Raw genomic sequence first — 19,199 nt, 5'->3', positions numbered from 1 at the left:
GTGGCTGAGGCAGAGCAGACATCTACCCAGCCAGCTCCTTCTGACCATCAGGAGGAGCTCCAGGCCAGCTTTCTCTGACAGTCCGAGGCTCATTTACCTTTGGTGCTCTAAGATATAACACAGTCCTCTTGATGTTGTTCGAAGCTTAATTTAGCACCTCATAATCCCAATTCGGTTTTTTGTTTGTTTGTTTGTTTGTTTTTTGAAACAGGGTTTCCCTGTGTAGCTTTGTGCCTTTCCTGGAGGGTTTTCTTTTCTTTTTTTTTTCTTTTCAAGACAAGGTTTCTCTGTGTAACAGTCCTGGCTATCCTGGAACTCACTCTGTAGATCAGGCTGGCCTCAAACTCATAGAGATCTGCCTGCCTCTGCCTCCCAAGTGCTGGGATCAAAGGTGTGAGCCACCACCACCTGGCTTCTTCTTAATATTTTTTTTTTGTATTTGTTTTTCGAGACAGGGTTTCTCTGTGTAGTTTTGGTGCCTGTCCTGGATCTTGCCCTGTAGACCAGGTTAGCCTCAAACTCACAGAGATCCGCCTGCCTCTGCCTCCTGAGTGATGGATTAAAGGCGTGCACCACCACCGCCCAGCTGAATATTTTTTAATATTAAAAATTATTAGAGAGAGAGACAGAGAAGCAGATGGACAGAGAGAGAGAGAGAGAGAGAGAGAGAGAAGAGAGAGAGAGAGAGAGAGAGAGAAGAAAGAGAGAGAGAGAAGAGAGAAGAAAGAGAGAGAGAGAAGAAAGAGAGAGAGAAGAGAGAGAGAAGTGCCATAATGCTTATACGGAGATCAGACAGAGAACTTTGTGGAGTCCATTTTCTTCTTCCTCCTTTATGTGGAGGCTTGAACTCAGGTCACTAGTTCTTTGCATCAAGCGCCTCTACCTGCTGAGCCATCTCACCACCCTGATTTTTGTTGCTGTCCTTTGGTTTTGTTTTGTTAACTATTTGCTCATGTGGAAAGAAATGCTAATTCCTTGTATGATAAGGGGATAGAGTGGGGGGGTTGTTTATGAAAATCTGCTGTGGGATAATGCTCTTATACACTGTAAAGTTTTGTCATAGGAATCTGTTTAATAAAACGCTGATTGGCCAGTAGCCAAGCAGGAAGTATAGGCGAGGTCAACAAGCTAAGAATGCTGGGAAGAGGAAGGGTGGAGTCTGGAGTCACCAGCCAGACACAGAGGAAGCAAGATGAGAATGTCGAACTGAGAAAAGGTACCAAGCCACGTGGCTAAACATAGATAAGAATTATGGGGCCCGGCGCACGCCTTTAATCCCAGCACTCGGGAGGCAGAGCCAGGCGGATCTCTGTGAGTTCGAGGCCAACCTGGGCTACCAAGTGAGTCCCAGGAAAGGCGCAAAGCTACACAGAGAAACCCTGTCTCGAAAAACAAAAAAAAAAAAAAAAAAAAAAAAAAAAAAAAAAAAAAAAAGAATAGTAATGTGTAAAAAAAAAAAAAGAATTATGGGTTAATTTAAGTGTAACAGCTAGTCAGTAATAAGCCTGAGCTAATGGCCAAGCAGTTATAATTAATATAAGCTTCTGTTTGGAAATTTGGGAAGTAGCTGCTGGGTTTTTGGAGTTGTTGACAGAACAGAAACTTTTGCCTACAAATGATGCCCAATGTTCAGCTTCACATAAAACCTGAGAGAGCTTGGGAAAGGATTCTAAACACATTAAAAACAGAGTCAAGTATGGCTTCTTGGTAGCTGTTTTTTTCTCCAATGAGCTCAGTTTGCTGGTGGTGATCAGAGGTATTTAGGTTGTTTCCAGGTTCTGGCTATTATGAATAATGCTGTTATGAACATAGTTGAGCATGTATCTTTGTGGTATGATTGAGCATTCCTTGGGTATATGCCCAAGAGTGGTATGGCTGGGTCTTGAGGTAGATCGATTCCCAATTTTCTGAGAAACCGCCATACTGATTTCGACAGTGGTTGCATAAGTTTGCACTCCCACCAACAGTGGAGGAGTGTTCCTCTTGCTCCACATCCTCTCCAACATAGACTGTCATCAGTGTTTTTGATCATAGCCATTCTGACAGGTGTAAGATGGTATCTCAGAGTCATTTTGATTTACACTTCTCTGATGACTAAGGATGTTGAGCATTTCCTTAAATGTCTTTCAACCATTTGAGATTCTTCTTTTGAGAATTCTCTGTTTAGCTCTGTAGCCCATTTTTTAATTGGATTGTTCAATATTTTGATGTCTAGTTTTTTGAGTTCTTCAAAAGATAACTGTTAATCTTACATATTTTACATCAGTATGGATTTTAGTTTACTGATACAAATTTAAAGTTAATTTTGTTATACTGTATGTATATTTCTTTTTCTGGATGTATATTTCTACTCTTGTTTAGGGTATTATGTTTATGCAACTCACTTAAAATTGTAATATATAGCCGGGCATTGGTGCGCATGCCTTTAATCCCAGCACTCAGGAGGCAAAGCCAGGTGGATCTCTGTGAGTTCGAGGCCAGCCTGGGCTACCAAGTGAGCTCCAGGAAAGGCACAAAGCTACACAGAGAAACCCTGTCTTGAAAAAAAACAAAAAAAAATGTAATATATAATTAAGAAATAAAGATTAATAGTCATATATCACAAACTTTTAGTCATGTTAGGTATGTTTTCAAGGCCATACAGAGCTATATTTCAGATAGATAGGCAATCTTCAAACACGTTAAAGACCTACAGAATATGGCGTTTAAAATGTTTTAAGAACTTAGACTTTTCTCAACAGTGAGACATGTCTGCTCCTAGCATCACCAATTACTTCCAAAGAGGATGATGGACATCAAAGAAACTCCATATGGAGCTTGTTTTCTTTATGGCAAAAGCTAGACATGTGGGCAAAGAAAGTGCCCTTGCCTTGACTGATGACAGTATGCTGTACAAATTGGACAAGACAAGGAGGGACAGTCCTTCAAAAATCCTGCTTCACAGATAAGTCTGTCAGATACACTAGGCCTGTAGGCCAAGGATGGATGTTCCAGTGTTGCAAAGGAACTTTGGGTGACTGTCCAGGCAGCCTGATGTCTCTGTCATTAGGTAACATTAATCTTTCTGGAGTCTATGATGGAGTTGAAGACTAGATAGTTAATGCAGGAAAAAGGGGATGGCTAAAGAAACCCACCCTGACCCTGGATCCAACTAGGGAAAGTTGGCTCAGATAAGGCCAGTGAAAGAAACACAGCTTGGCTCAAATCAAAGTCATCTCTGCCCCTGGCCAACAGACTTGTAAAACCAACTAATCACAGAGCAGGACAGTAGAACCCAGGGCCTCAAGTCAACCCCTGGTTGACTCCACCCCCAAGACATCCTATATTAACTGCCCTGGGTGGTCAGTTTAAGAAAGAGCTGTTCTCTCCACCCTGGTAGAGGCAGCTACTCTCCTGGACTACTCCTTCCCAAATAAATCTCTTTCTTAAAAGAGTTTTGAGTGTGAAGATCTCCATTCACTGCCATAGAGAAGATCCTTGCTGAGACATCCCTCAGTGGACAAAGCAAGGAGGAGCTGAACAGAAGATCCTTGCTGAGATGTCCCTCAGTGAACAGAGCGAGAAAAAGTCAAAAGATTAACACTATTCTCCAGAGCTGGAGGGGATTGCAACATTTCTGCAATTTCTTAGGCCAGAGAAGCAGAGCTCTGCTAGGAGAAACCCCCTTAAGTGGGGGCTGAGCAAAGCCCAGGTGTAGCACCTCTCCAGGAGAAGAACAGGATTGATATATCCTGCAGGGAGACCATCCCCCATCACACCAGGTATACCTTGACTTTCCCGAAGGGTCAGGAAACCCTTCCCTGCTGAAGCAGTTCCAGGCCTGACTTTTCTGAACAGTCAGGATACCCTTCCCTGATGAAGCAGTTCCAGGCCTGACTGTCCTGAGCAGTCAGAAAAACTTCCCTTCTGAGGTATCCAGGATACCTCACCCTCCAGGGTTCAGCTGTCTCTTTGCAGCTCCAACCGTCAGAGCTGTCCTAAGCAGCTCCAGGTGTTGCCTGACTCCCCAAGTAGTCAGGATATCTTTCCCCAGAGTTGCAAAACTCACATTTTAGTGCGAAAACCTGGGACCAAACCCACAGAGTTGCAACAAATTTACTTACAGTTAAAGTTTTCTTTAGTTATAATAAAAGATAAATTAAATGCAAAACTTTAGACTCACCAAGGTAAGATAAATATTTTCTCTAATTTTGTCAAATGCAAATGGATTGGATATTATTACTATAATTCTTACTTGATAACTTCTTGTTTTACTATATTAAGGTTAAAACCTTCCTTTTAATTAAACAAAAAAAAGGGGACATGCTGTGGGATAATGCTCTTATATCCTGTAAAAGTTTGTCACTCAATTTTGTTTAATAAAATGCTTATTGGCCAGAAGCCAGGCAAGAAGTATAGGCGAGGTCAACAAGCTAAGAATGCTGGGAAGAGGAAGGGTGGAGTCAGGAGTCACAAGGCAGACACAGAGGAAGCAAGATAAGAATGTCAAACTGAGAAAAGGTACCAAGCCACGTGGCTAAACATAGATAAGAATTATGAGTTAATTTAAGTGTAAGAGCTAGTCAGTAATAAACCTGAGCTAATGGCCAAGCAGTTATAATTAATATAAGCTTCTGTGTGGATTTGGGAAGTGGCTGCTGAGTATTTGGGAGTTGTTGGCAGAACAGAATCTTCTACTACTATCTGTTGGTTTTTTGAGACAGGATCTCTTGGTAGCTTGCCCCCCTGGCTCACTTGTAGCCCAGCTGGCCTCTCACAGAATCCACCTCCTCCTCCGAGTGCTGGATTAAAGGTGTGCCAGCCCCATATCTGTTTTTTTTAGACGATTTCTCAAGTTCTCATATTACTCATGCAGGGATACCACTACTCCAGAGCTAATTAGTTTTCTCAAACAAGACTTTAGTTTTACCTATGTATAAGAGCCAGTTAACCACTCTCCCAGGAGGTCCATTGGCACTTATTTCTCTCCGGGTTTGGATGGTGACAGCGGATCTTTTCCTCATTCTTTGCTTTTCATGTTATTCTTGCAGGGGATCCATGTGTGGTTCCTAGAACTCCCAGGGTGGCTCTCAGCCATCTGTAATCATCAACTTCCAAGAGATCTGACGCTTCCTCTGACCTCTGAGGGCTCCTGTGTGTACATGGTGCACAGACATCCGCTCAGCACACACATATACACATAAATTCAATTTAAAACAAAGGTGAGTGTTTGTATTTTACTGTGTGTAAAACATACCAAAAAACTATTCTGGTGCCAGGTAGTGGTGGCGTTGCATGCCTTTAATCCCAGCACTCAGGAGGCAGAGGCCGGTGGATCTCTGTGAATTCCAGGACAGCCGAGGCTGTTACGCAGAGAAACCCTATCTCAAAAAACAAAACAATAAAACAAGAACAAACCTGTTCTGGTTAGTTTGTTGTCAACTTGACATGAGCTAGAGTCATCTGGGTAGAGGGACCCTCAATTGAGAGAATGCCTCCATCATATTAGCCTGTCGGCAAGTCTGTCAGGCATTTCCTTGATTAATGATTCATGTGGGGGGCATATAGCCACTGAGCACAGTGCCACTGATGAGCATGTGGTCCTGGGTTCTATAAGAACGTTCCTGGTAACACTCAAGGTTGTCCTCGGCCCTTCACTCACATCACACACACTTAAACATGAGCACACACAAATTTTTAAAGACTCATCTCGATACATAAAACACTATAATTACATCTATATCAGTGTATGATTTATCTATATTGGCCAAACTTACAATGGAAAAACACCCTTTTTTGATAAAGATTGATTTACTTTTATGTGTGTGAGTGTTTTGCCTGCATCTGTTTGTGCACCACATGTGTGCCCTGTACTCTGAGGGCAGAAGACGGTTCCTGGAACTGGAGTTATGGAGTTACAAGCTGTGAGCTGCCGTGTGGGGGCTGAGAACTGAACTGGATTCTCTGTACAAGCAGCCAGATTTCTTAACTGCTGGTCCATTTGTGGTTATGGCGCTGGGGACAGCACCCCAGGACCTTGCACAAGTGACAGTCACCCTGCCACTGACCCGCAGGTAACACACTTCCTTGTCCAGGCTGTAGAGCAGCAGGCACAACCGGAGCTAGCGACAGAAACTGTGCCTGGCTTGGCTTTTCCTCAGTGCTAGAAAAACGGAACCCCGGGTCTTGAACTTGCTTGGTAAGCATTCTGTCTACCACCAAAGCACGTCTGCAACCTTCCAAGATAACATCGTTAAGTGAGAAGGGCAAAGTGCAAGAGTATCTGTGATTGGTAAGAAAAAAAGACAAAACAAGCACCCCAGCGCTCTGGAGGCTGAGGCAGGAGCAATGTGGAGAGTTCAAGGCCTGCTTGGCCTACACAGCAGGTTCTGAGTCAGCCAGAGCTTTTTTTGTTCGTTTTGAGACAGGGTTTCACTGTGTAGTCCTGATTGTCCTGGAACTTTCTCTGTAGACCAGGCTGGCCATGAACTCAGAGATTCACTCTGCCTCCTGAGTGCTGGGATTAAAGGCGTGCGCCACCACTGCCCGGCCTTGTTCTTAAATTTTTAAAAGATGTGTTTTATCTTATGTGCATAAGTGCTTTGCTAACATTTGTGTCTATGCACCCCCTGAGCAGTGCTTCAGATTCCCTAGAGCTGGAGTTACAGTGGCTTCTGGAACTGGAACCAGGAGCCTCTGCAAGAATAAGTGCTCTCAACCACTGAGCATCTCTCTAGCCTCCTACCTTTGCTTTTTGGGATAGTGTCTCTCACTGAGCCTACAGGTAACCAGTTCATTTAGACTAGCTGGCCTGGGAGTCTTAACTGTCTCCCCCAAGATCTACCTGCCTCCTTTCCCCAGCCCCGGGATTACAGGTACCAGCTTCTGGCTTTCCCGTGGGTGCTGGGCATCTGGACTCAGGGCCCCATACTTACACAACAGGCACTTTAACCCACTGATCCATGCCCCCAGACCTGTCCACCCTCTTTAATCAAGGTTCAGTGAAGTATGAAGTGCACATTTATCTTGTGTCAACACACAAATTTGGCAAGAGGGCTCTGAAAGTGGAAGCCACTGGCGTAACCGGTGCCAGCAGCGATGGTACTAACACTGCGCCATGGGAGAGTAATACGACTGATTTCACAACTCCTCAGTTTAGCAGCGCCACTTAAAGGGCACCAAGCATCTCAGGAGGAACAAGCACACTGAGGGGGCCTGGAGGCCATGGCCATTCTGGGGTAGGATGAGACGCGTGTTGCTGCTTGAGACAAGGTCTTGCTATGAGGCCTAAGCAGCAGACATTCTGTATCCTCCTGTCTCAGTCTCCATCATGCTGAGATTAGAGGCAGGTGACATTGCACTCTGCTTAAGCAGTGCTGTTTTAATGGGTCCTAAATGACAGTCCAGAACGAAGATTAACATTACTCAAAAAACCCGTAAACACCCTTCACTCAACTGACCAGATTTAAACAGAATACAACCAGGTTGTTGACTCACTGTAGCTACACTGAGTTCATTAAGTGAGAAACGCTCACTTCTCCTGGTTTCTTTCTCTCTTTCCTTTCTTCCTGGAGAAGCTGGGGCCTCAAGAGGGAGAAGAGCTATAAAAATCTGAATCATCTAAAAACGAAAAGTAAGCAGTCGGACGCTAAAAACAAAAAATATAAAAAAACGAAAAATGAAACTCAGTCGTTGTTATAATATAATTTTATCTTATTACTTCAAAAGAACCAGAAGTTCTGATAGACCATGTGCTTTTTTTGTGTTTATTATTTTTTTTGATTTTATGATCACTACTGTATTTGATCAATCATGTACCCTTGTGTTTATTGAAGTTTATCTAGTCTCCTTATGTTCATTGTGTTTTTTATGAAGCTTATATGGACATTGTGTTAAAATTATTTTTTTACTTACCAGGACATTGACAACTTAACCTGCAAGAAATGTCTCCCCCTCACTTAGCAACTACTAAGTGCCAATAGCTCCTCAGGGAGGCATGGGCCTCATGAGCCTCTTCTGTATCCACGATGGTGTTGACAGATGCAATTTCATCTGAGTCTTGGGCAGGTGACCACAGGCAACCTGGAGCCCTGAGTTCAAAAATCATACCATGTTCCAAAGACAGCCTTCCTCCCTGTCCTCTGGCTCGCTCACCTTCCACAGTGTTCTCTGAACCTTGGAGGGGGTGATATAGGTGTCCCTTTTAGGGCTGATCACTAAACAGCCACTCAGTCTCAGCATTTGGATCAGTTATGAGTCTCTGCAGTGTCCACAAACCACTGCAAATGAGCCTTCTCCTCCCAACGCCGAGAGAAGCACCACCCTATGAGCATGAACATAAATACTTACAAAGTAGTTTGATGGGTACAATATGCATGCCTATGGAATAGAACAACAGTAGTAGCTTCCATGGTAGGGCCTATGATGTCTCTGGCTACAGAATTCTGACCAGGTTTACAGTACAGGTTTACAAGCATAAATTCCCTCCTCTGGAACGTGTCTCAAGTTTAATCCAAAAGCAATAGGTTACCCCCTGTAACAGTCTATCGCCAATGAACACAACTGTACCTGGTACTTTGTGCAGTACATAGGAGCTCATAAATGGGTAAAACTTAAAACTTTTTACATGTGTGCAAATGTTTGTCTACATGTATGTATGTGTACCATGTGTGTGCTTAGATTTTCCAGAGGTCAGAAGATAGTATCGAATTCCCCAGAACCTAACTTACAAATGATTGTCAGCTGATGTGTGGGGACCAAATCCAGTTTCTTTGCAAGAACAGCAATGCTCTTAACCACTGAGCCATTTTTTATAACTCCCTCCAATCCCCATCAGTCTGCATAGCACCGTTCAACATTATGAACTACAGTCAGCAAGGAGGAATCCTCCTTTTCAGCTCCACTGATTTTTCCATGTCCTGACCTGAGGCATCCCCAGCGATGGGTTCTTACCACCTAGTTCTGGTGGGCAATCAATTTAGCCCTGATGAACTAAGTTTTCATCATTGAAGCTGATCTCTGGATGTAGATGATTTTTCATCAAGAATTGAGAATGACAATATAGTAAACAGTAATCGGAACAAAGACAATGTTATGTTAATAACCCACTGAGTTAAGATAACACAATCAGGCCTGGGGAGATGCTTCAGTGGTTAATAACACTTGCTGCTCTTTCAGAGGAAATAAGCTGGCTTTCTAGCACCTGGTTTGAATGATTGTGAGCTTCATTGGGGATATGATTTACTCTTGGCTTCCATAGACACCAAACATACATGGCATACACATATTTGAAAAATAAATAAGCCAGGCAGCTGGACTGTCCTGCTGCACGCCTTTAATCCCAGCACACCGGAGATAGAGGAAGGCAGATCGATCTCTGTGAGAGGCCAGCCTGGTCTGTAGGGTGAGTTCTAGGACAGACAGAGCTACAGAGAGAAATTCTGTCTTGGAAAACCAAATTAAATAAGTAAAATTTTTTTAAATCGGCCAGGCGGTGGTGGTGGCTCACGCCTTTAATCCCAGCACTCAGGAGGCAGAGGCAGGCGGATCTCTGTGAGTTCGAGGCCACCTGGGCTACAGAGTGAGTTCCAGGACAGGCTCCAAAGCTACACAGAAAAATCCTGTCTCGAAAACCGCCCCCCCCCCAAAAAATTTAAATCTTAAAAAAAAAAAAAAAAAAAAAATAGGTAACACTGATGCCAGGCATGGTGGTGCAAGCCTTTAGTCCCAGCACTCAAGAGGCACAGGCAAGATGATATCCATGAGTTCAAGGCCAGCCTGGTCTACAATTTGAGATCCAGGACAGGCCCCAAAGCTATACAGAGAAACCCTGTCTCGAAAAACAAAAGAAAAGAAAAGAAAACTTACATCAATTATGTACAATAGGTATCCTAGGAATTAGAAGAAAATTTAGGGAGGGATACAAAATTGGGAATGTTGAAGTTTTTTTTTTGTTTTTGTTTTTTTTTTTTTTGGTTTTTCAAGACAGGGTTTCTCTGTGTAGCTTTTCGCCTTTCCTGGAACTCACTTGGTAGCCCAGGCTGGCCTCGAACTCACAGAGATCCACCTACCTCTGCCTCCCGAGTGCTGAGATTAAAGGCATGTGCCACCACCACCCGGCAAAGATTTTTTATTCTTGTTTTTGAGACAGTGTCTCACTGTGTAGTTCCAGCTGACCCAGAACTTGCTATGGAGAGCAGGTTAGCCTTGAACTCTCAGAGATCAATCTGATTCTGCCTCCTGAGTGCTGGGATCAAAGGTGTGTGCTACCAAGCCTGGCTCTTAAATAAATCTTGATCACTTTTTTCCAACCCTTGGTCTCTTTAGTTTCCACACGCTGCTACTGAGGAAATGCAGGCCCACACACGCATAGACCCAAAAAGAACCTGTTTTTGCTCTTATTTTCTAGACATCTGACCAATCTGAAGACATGCCTGAGGAGATAGCTGTGTCTGGCAGACAGTAGGAGGTGTGTGTCCTCATGGAAGACTCCAGCCTTCACAGTGGCTTCGATCTGAACAAAGGCCTCACGCTTGCCTTTGTTACCTTTATATTACTCTTTCTGATAGTGATGATTTTCCGGTGGTTGAAGTTTCTGAGGAATCCAAACGAAGTTTTTGACTAATAAGCTCCATAACCACAGATCCATCTCTGACTTAAAGGACCATAAAACCTGCAGACTCTCACAAGACATTTGCAATCTTGGTTGGTTGTTGTTGGTTTTTTTTTGGGGTGGGGGGCAGGGCACACACAGTATGTTTAACAGGAGCTTACGCAGCCAAGGCTGGCCTCGAAGCCCTGATTCTCCTATCTCTGCCTCCTAAATACTGAGACTACAAAGTATGCTCAAGACTTGAAATCTTTTATTTGACACGGTGTATGATCCAGACTTATATTTTTCAGCCTTCCTATCTTATGTTCAGTGACAAGCCCAGAAGAGTCAAGAATCTCACCAGAGAGCAAACACTGGACCTTTTCCTTTGTTCCATTTCAGGGAATCCATTACTGAAACTGAATTTATTGGCTAGGCTAAGGCCATGAGTTTCAATTGTCCCACATCTAATGTCTCTTGGATAGAATAGTGGATTTTTTTTTTCTTATGGTTTTTCAAGACCAAGTTTCTCTGTGTAGCCCTGGCTGTCCTGGAACTAGCTCTGTAGACCAGGCTGGCCTTGAACTCACAGAGATCCACCTGCCTCTGCCTCCCAAATGCTGGGATTAAAGGCATGAGCCACCACCACCCGGCCAGTGGATCTTAATTTAATGATGTAACATAATGCTGTACTCAGTGAGGCCCATCTGAAACAGAAGCTGACCTGGAGGTGATGAAATCGATTTGTCCCTTACACATGTAAGTTATGAAGAAATGGTTAGCATCCAACTGATAGAACCCAGACTCAGGGTACTCCCTTCTCCGGTGGGTGCCCCAAGAACCCAGACTCCGGTCCAGTTGATGCACCAGCAAGAGGTTTATTGATGCGGCTGTACAGTTGGGCAAACTCAGCTCCAAAGAGCAAGAGTCACGCCTATTGCAATCACATGGATACTTTTAAAGGAAAAACCCAGAAAAGCCATAAGATTGCAATTCTCATACAATTTCATTTCGACTGATTTATGTCTAGAGGCTAATTTCATAAGATCATGGCCTGATCACGGGTGGGTACAGTCACGTCCACAAGCACATTTTTCCCGAAACCTCAAGGGGGTGGGGGGTATCAGGGTGGGAGTGGAGTTTACACAAAGGTCACAGTGGTCCTTCCTGGAACACTTGCAATTATCCCAGTCACAGTTGAGCGCATCTCTTAACAGAGATCTCTTTACATTGTTACATTGTGGCAGGGGTAGTTGAATAATGGCTGAGTCAGGTGGCCCTTGCAACTAGTTTTCTTTTTAGTTCCTTATTCTCCTGGGGCTTGGGGGGGCGGCGTATAAGCCTGAAGGGTTAGGGTCTTTCACAACAAGACCTCTTCAGGGTGTCAAATCTGCTTTCCTCTCCACAGGGCACCACTCTGTGGTACAGGTAGTCTAATTTGCCTGGAGCAAGTTCCCCAATCTCGGTCAGCCAAAGATCCCTCATCTACAAAGTAGCATGACTGGGCTGAGTGGTGCTCCAAATGGGAAAACTCTCTCTCTCTCTCTCTCTCTCTTTTCTTTTCTCTCTCTCTCTCTCTCTTTTTTACTTTTAAACAGTTTTATTGAGTAGAATGACATAAAAAATGAGAATATCTTTAAAACAAATAACTTGGCAAATTTTGATACATAGATGCATTCGTGAGACATCATCTTAGCCAATATAGTAGACATTGTTGTCACTCACCAAAGCAACCTTGTGTCCTTCTTTAGTCCTTCCTCACCCAACTCCATCTTCTGCTGACCCCCACACTCCACTATTGAATTTTGAGAGACTTCTAGATAGAAGTCTTTTTTTTTTTTTAATGTCAAATGCTGTTTATTGAAGGAGGGAAGAGGTCTTAAATACAGACTTACAGCACAATGGGAGAACCCCAGAGGGCAGAAGTTCGCTACCGATGTTTTACAATCTTGCATCTCAGCTGTTAATGCCCATTATTCAGGATACACAGACAAGGAACTTCCCTTAAGAATTCAGGAGAGTGGAACCCGGCAGGGAATTAGCATAGGGAGGATATCAAGGTCAAGGTCAGCAAGCAAGGCAATAGTTACCCAAAACGGGGGCCAGGGCCCTACATGTCCCCCTTTTACTAAAAAAATGAGCTTCTGACTTAGGTTGCATGGGACATCAGCAAGTCACCTTATCGTCATGGAGACGCCTGCCCAGGCCACACAGGTGCTCTGTCTTAGGTTGGTGAGCACCACCCAGGGGGAAAAACTCTTGAAAGAAATAAAGACTCTTAAAGCAGATGAAGTGGTTCACACCAATAATACCAGCCCTTGAGATCCAGAGGTAGAAGGAGTGTCTGAGTTCTTAGCTTGGGTCCTACAGTGATTTCAAAGCAAGCCTGGGCCTCAGGAGACAGGAGGTTGGGGGGAGACCCCATCAAGATAAAGATGACAGCAGAGATTTGAGTTGTGCGGCCACAAGCCAAAACCACCAGAAGCTAGAAGAGACAAGGATTCTCTCCTGGAGTCTTTGGTGGCTTGGCCTCACCAACATCGTGGGTGTGAGCTTCTTCATATGATAGTCAAAAGGTCAAGAAGTATTTCTCTGCAGATTTCTACTCTCTAGAACTGTGAGAAAATACATTGCTGTCTCTTTACACCATGAAGTGTGGTCATTTGCTGTACATCAAAAAGAGCTAAAAAAAAAAAAAAAAGTTGTGTCTAGTGTGTTAACATAGACCTATAATATCAGGAGCTGGGAGCCAGAGGCAGGAAGATCTGAAGTTCAAGCCATCCTGGGCCCCCAAAACAACAACAAAACAAAAACAACAAAGAAAAAAAGTAAAAGCATTGTATCTATACTAAGCAAGTACAGATTTTCCTGATTTTTCCTAAGCAATGAAGTACAGACTATACACATAGGCTCAATATTGTATTAGCTATCACAAGTGATTCAGAGATGATCTGGGATACTAAGAAGGCTGGGCGGAGAGATGACTTGGTGCTTTAGAGTGCTTGCTGCTTTTACAAAGGACTCAAGTGCGCAGCACCAATGATGGTGTGCTTACAACTCCTATAAATTCAGCTTCAGGGATTCCGATGCCCTCTTCCGGCCTCTTCAGCCATGGCCCCCACACTCCCATGGCACATACTCACAAAGATACATACATAGGAAAATACTTTTTTTTTTTTTTTTAATTTTCAAGACACGGTTTCTCTGCATAGTCCTGGGACTCCTTAGACCAGGTTGGCCTAAAACTCAAAGGGATCCACCGACTTCTGCCTCCTAATTGCTGGGACTAAAGGCGTGTGCCACCATCACCCAGCATAAAAATACTTTTTTTTTTTTTTTTTTTTGATTTTTCGAGACAGGGTTTTTCTGTGTAGCTTTGCGCCTTTCCTGGATCTTGCTCTGTAGACCAGGCTGGCCTCGAACTCACAAAGATCCGCCTGCCTCTGCCTCCCAAGTGCTGGGATTAAAGGCGTGCGCACCACCACCGCCTGGCTATAAAAATACTTTCTAATCTTACAAAGTGTATATAAGAGGTTGGGGGTGTTGGTCATTATAGCATGCTTGCCTAGCACACACAAAGCCCCAGATTGGATCCTGAAAAAAATGTGATATACTGGTCTATAATCCAGATCTTTGGAAGGTGGAGGCAGGAGGATCAAAAGTGCATCTACATGAAAAGCAAGTACTAGAGCATGCATCTATAATTCCAGCACTGAAGAGGCAGAGAGCGGAAGATCCCCTGGGCTAAAGCTAGCCAAACAGATGAGTTCCAGAGTCGGTGAAAAGTCTTTTCTGAAAAAAGTAAGGTAGAAAGCAGCAGAAACAGATACATGATTTTGACTTCTGACCTCCACACATAAACAATGAAAAGTATACTGGCACACTCACATGGACATGTACACAAACACACACATTCAAAAACTAAAGCACATAGGAAGTTGTAAACAGATATATGAAAACACCATGCAATTTTACATAACACGAGCATACATGGATTTTGTTATCCATGGGGTCTTGGAACACATTCCCCTTATACAAAAAGAGTAGCTCCTGTCCCCTTCCTTGTCGTGATTTCACTGTGAGATCCTTCCTACGGAACTCTGGACATCAGGCTTGGCTGGAACAGCTCTATCCACTGAGCCGTCTCACTGGCCCTTTAAAAACTTGTATTATATTTATTAATTCACTGTGTGTGTGTGCGTGTGAGAGAGAGAGAGAGAGACAGACAGACAGACACAGACAGACAGACAGAGAGAGAGAGACAGACAGACACACACACACACACACAGAGAGAGAGAGAGAGAGAGAGAGAGAGAGAGAGAGAGAGTTAGAGGATAACCTGCAGGAGTTGAAGTTTCTGTCTTTTAGCCATGTAAGTCCCAGGGAACAAACCCAAGTGTCAGGCTTGGTACCAAGTACCTTCACCCACTGAGCCATCCCACTGCGTCATGGTTTTACTTTCTGGAGTTTTGAGTTCCTTGTCAGTCAACCATGATCCAAAACAATTAAATGGAAATTTTCAGAAAGAAGCAGTCCATACATTTTCAGTTGCATGCCATTTGAGTAGTATGATGGACTACTGAGCCGGGGCACTGTGAAGCATCTTTCCCAGCATGTCCCATGTGAAGACACCAGGTATGTTCGGGAGCTGTCTCATTATGCTCTGTTCACACCTTATTTTATGCTGTACCGGCCTCAAAGCTCAAGGTTAGCTGGGCAGGGTGGTGCACGCCTTTAATCCCAGCACTCAGGAGGCAGAGGCAGGCGGATCTCTGTTGAAAGTAAGTTCCAGGACAGCCAGGGCTACACAGAGAAACCCTGTGTCTTAGTTAGGGTTTCTATTACTGTGAGACACCATGACCATGGCAACTCTTATAAAGGGAAACATTTAATTGGAGCTGGCTTATGGTTCAGAGAATTATTGGAGTTTCAGACTGCCATGGGCGGAGGGGAGCAGTCTAGGAAGGTTTCTAGACACACACACACACACACACACACACACACACACACACACACACACCACACACATTGACAAAAGGAGATACTGTACATCACATGGAAACACAATTCTAGCCACATACTGCTAGTATAGATTCAAAATTGTCTCTCTTCCTGACTCTAAGGAAACAGGAATTTTTCCTTCCTTCCTTCCTTCCTTCCTTCCTTCCTTCCTTCCTTCCTTCCTTCCTTCCTTCTTTTCTCCTCTTCCTCCTCCTTTTCTTCTTTTGGCTTGGTTTTTGTTTTGGGGATCAAGGTCTCACTATATAACCCTGGCTGGCTGAGAACTCCCTATGTAAACCAAGAAGGCCTCGAACTTCTAGCCCTCCTCCACCTTTGCCTGTAGAGGACAGGGATGCAAGAGTGTGTCACCGTGCTCAATCTTTTTTTTTTTCAGCTTTAATTAGCCCTCAGGATTCTGTGAAAATGGAACACAGGAAGCAAAGTCTCCCAGGGAAAACAAGACACAGAGCATTTATAAAAACAAAACAAAACAAAACAAAACAAAAAACAAAGCTTCCAGACAGTGGTGGCACACATCTTTGATCCCAGTATTCAGGAGGCAGAGGCAGGTGTATCTCTGAGTTTGAGGCCAGCCTGACCTACAATGTGAGTTCCAGGACATCCTGAGCTACACAGAGAAACCCTGTCTTGAAAAAAATAGCTTTTAACTACTGACACATCTGTAGAACAGGCTGGCCTCATACTCACAGAGATCCACCTGTCTCTGCCTACCAAGTGCTGGGATTAAAGGCGTGCGCCACCACCATCTGTTTTGTTTTTGTTGTTGTTCTTGTTTTATTTTGTTTAAAAAAGGGTCTCCTGTACTCTTGCCTTGAACTCTTTTTTTTTTTTTTTTGGCCTTGAACTCTTGATCCTTCTGCCTCTACTTCCCAAGTGCTGTAATTATATGCATACACCACCATGCCTGGTTTTATGTGGTGCAGGGAATGGAAACAAAGCTGGCTTTATAGTAGGCAAGCACTGCACCAAATGAGCTACATCCCATCCTATGATTATATCTTGAAGATCATTGATATCAATATTGAATGCATCCTTATGGTTTTTAATGTGTGAGTGTATGTGTCTGTGTGCAGGTATACTGGTGCACTTTGTGTGTCGGGGTGGAAGGGTGCAGAAGACAACCTGTGCTATTATCCTCAGAACACAATCTCCCACCTCTGAGACAGTCTATCTCACTCCCCTGATCTCACCGATTAGGCTAGGCTGCGAGGCTGGCCAGCTCCGGGAACATTCTCGTTTCCTCCTCTCTAGCACCGAGGTTACAACGTGCCGCCCCACCCAGTATTTTTACGTGGTGTGCTAGCTAGTTTAATGTCAACTTGACACAAACTAGAGTCATCTAGAACCTCAACTGAGAAAATGCCTCCGTTGTCTTGGCCTGTGGACAAGCCTGAAGGGCATTTTTCGATCAGTAATATGGGAGAGCCCAGTTCACTGGGAACAGTGCTACCCCTGGGCTGCTGGTCCTTGGTTATATAAGAAGGCAGGCTGAGCAAGGCATGAGGAGTGAGCCAGGAGGCATAGTTCCTCCAAGGCCTCTGCATGAGTGCCTGCCTCTGGGTTCTTGTCCTGAGTTCCTTCTCTAACTTCCCTTCATAATGGACTAAAATGTGGAATTGTAAGCTAAAACAAACACTGTCTTCCTGCACATGATTGCTTTTGGCCATGTCTTATCACTGCCATAGACACCCTAAGAAGGACACATAGCTTCTAGAGATTAAACTCAGGCCCTCATGCTTGTAGAGAGACGGGGTCACCGTTTCCAGTGTTGTGGTTAATCCCGAAGACTGCACTACGGGCGTCCCTTTTGTTTGGTAGTACTATACCAACTGAACCTCATCATACTCCCTTGGTTTTCTCCTAAAAACAGGTAAAAAGTACATTATTGTGTGAGTATGCCATGATTTTACCAATCTCTGGAAACAGACATCTACATTATTTCCCTCTCCTCTCTCTTCTTTCTTCTTTCCTTTTCTTTTCTTCTCCTCTCCTCTTTCTCTCTTTCTCTCTTTCCTTCTTTCTTTCTTTCTTTCTTTCTCTCTCTCTCTCTTTCTTTCTTTCTTTCTTTCTTTCTTTCTTTCTTTCTTTCTTTCTTTCTTTCTCCTGCCTCCCCCAGGCTGGCTTCAATCTAAAAGTGTAACCAAAGACAGATAACCTTGAACTCTTTATCCTCCTGCCTCCACCTCCAAAGTGCTGGTATTACTTGCATAGACCGCCATACCCAACTTGGCTTCCTACTAATAAGACTTACTGACCTATAATGAATGGCAATACAACTCAGACCTGCCATTCCTACTTAGTTGCTCAAATTCAACTCAATAAATTACCTGGAGGTCCTACAGAAATTCAGATTTAGCCGGGTGGTGGTGGTGGTGGTGGTGGTGGTGGTGGTGTGTGGTGGTGGTGGTGGTGCACGCCTTTAATCCCAGCACTCGGTGGGAGATATGGTGTTCCCAAATACCATCTTGTTTCCCTCCACAATTCCCCTTTCCTTCTCCTCCCATGCTGGAAAGATGGAAGAATTTAACCAATGAGAACATAATCCAACCAATACCAGGTGCAGTGGGCATACCTTTAATCCTGCCACTCGGGAGGCAGAGGCAGGTGGATCTCTGTGAGTTTGAGGTCAGCCTTGTATACAGAGCAAGATCCAGGACAGGCACTAAAACTACACAGGGAAACCCTGTCTCAAAAAACAAAACAAAACAAAATGAAAAGAAAAAAGAGAAATAATAGATATGAAAAATAGAGATGTAGATGTAAAAGACAAAGACACAGGATAGCTTCGGGAGGGCTCTGGGTCAATACCACAGTCACCTTGAGTTTATTCCTCATGGGCTTTTTATACACCAGCAGGAGGAAAGGAAAAAGACCTCCCCCTTTCAAGGACACTGTGGTTAAAGATACAAAGGACAGACAAGTGTAAACATTTCCTTAATTCTCAAAACATCTAGTAGAGGCCTTGAAGCATAAGACATCTGATAACTGTTCTGGTGGAAGATCCACCTCAATTCCCCTTCCCCACCTCTTTCCCCAAACCTGTCCCTTTAAAGCCCGCCAAACACAGCTCCTCCCCAAACCCACCCCTTCAAAGCCTGCCAAACATAGCTCCTCCCTGAGAGAGGCTCAAGACCACTCACTCCCACAGGGTATATAAGCTGTATCCCAGAAAACAGACCTGTGGTTCTTCCCATCTCTTGGCCCCCTCATCTCTCTGAGGCACCAGGAATCACCCAGGCACTTTACCCATTAAACCTCGGCTTTTCCAATTTGGTCTGATTGGGTTTGCTGCATTGGTGGAGCAGGAGGCCTTCAGGGTGCAAAGACTTATCATCTGGAGGTTCCACTGAGGGGGTGCTGACTTTTTCCCCACTGGCCCAGGGCTGCATGGTGGGGAAGACACCCCTCTCCCCGATACCTGCTCCGCTCTCCGCCAGACTGAGATTGGCTCCAGGCTAAGTAAGTTTCCTTTTCAAGACATTGCCTAGGAGGCCCAGGGCCTCTTCATTTTTCGGGGTGTCCTGACAAAGACATGGCCATACCAGGCCCCTGATCCATTCTGGAGCAAAGGGCTGCCTTTGTTCCATGGGACCCCTTCTCCAGAAGA

At 44.2% G+C, this 19,199-nt stretch overlaps 1 protein-coding gene across 1 annotated transcript in view; it reads left to right on the top strand.

The window, feature by feature from the left end:
* Window positions 1-10,683, top strand: part of Ctxnd2 (cortexin domain containing 2) — a 36,648-nt gene extending 25,965 nt beyond the window's left edge. The window contains exon 2 of the mRNA XM_037207303.1: window positions 10,445-10,683. Coding sequence (XP_037063198.1) covers window positions 10,445-10,603 — 159 coding nt within the window. The 3' untranslated portion in view covers window positions 10,604-10,683. The remainder of the gene's footprint in view (window positions 1-10,444) is intronic.
* Window positions 10,684-19,199: the final 8,516 nt, after the last annotated feature.

This window comes from Peromyscus leucopus, chromosome 6 (genome assembly GCF_004664715.2).
Source record: "Peromyscus leucopus breed LL Stock chromosome 6, UCI_PerLeu_2.1, whole genome shotgun sequence".
NCBI classification, from domain to species: Eukaryota; Metazoa; Chordata; class Mammalia; order Rodentia; family Cricetidae; genus Peromyscus; species Peromyscus leucopus.
This window is presented reverse-complemented; position numbering and strand designations above follow the sequence as displayed.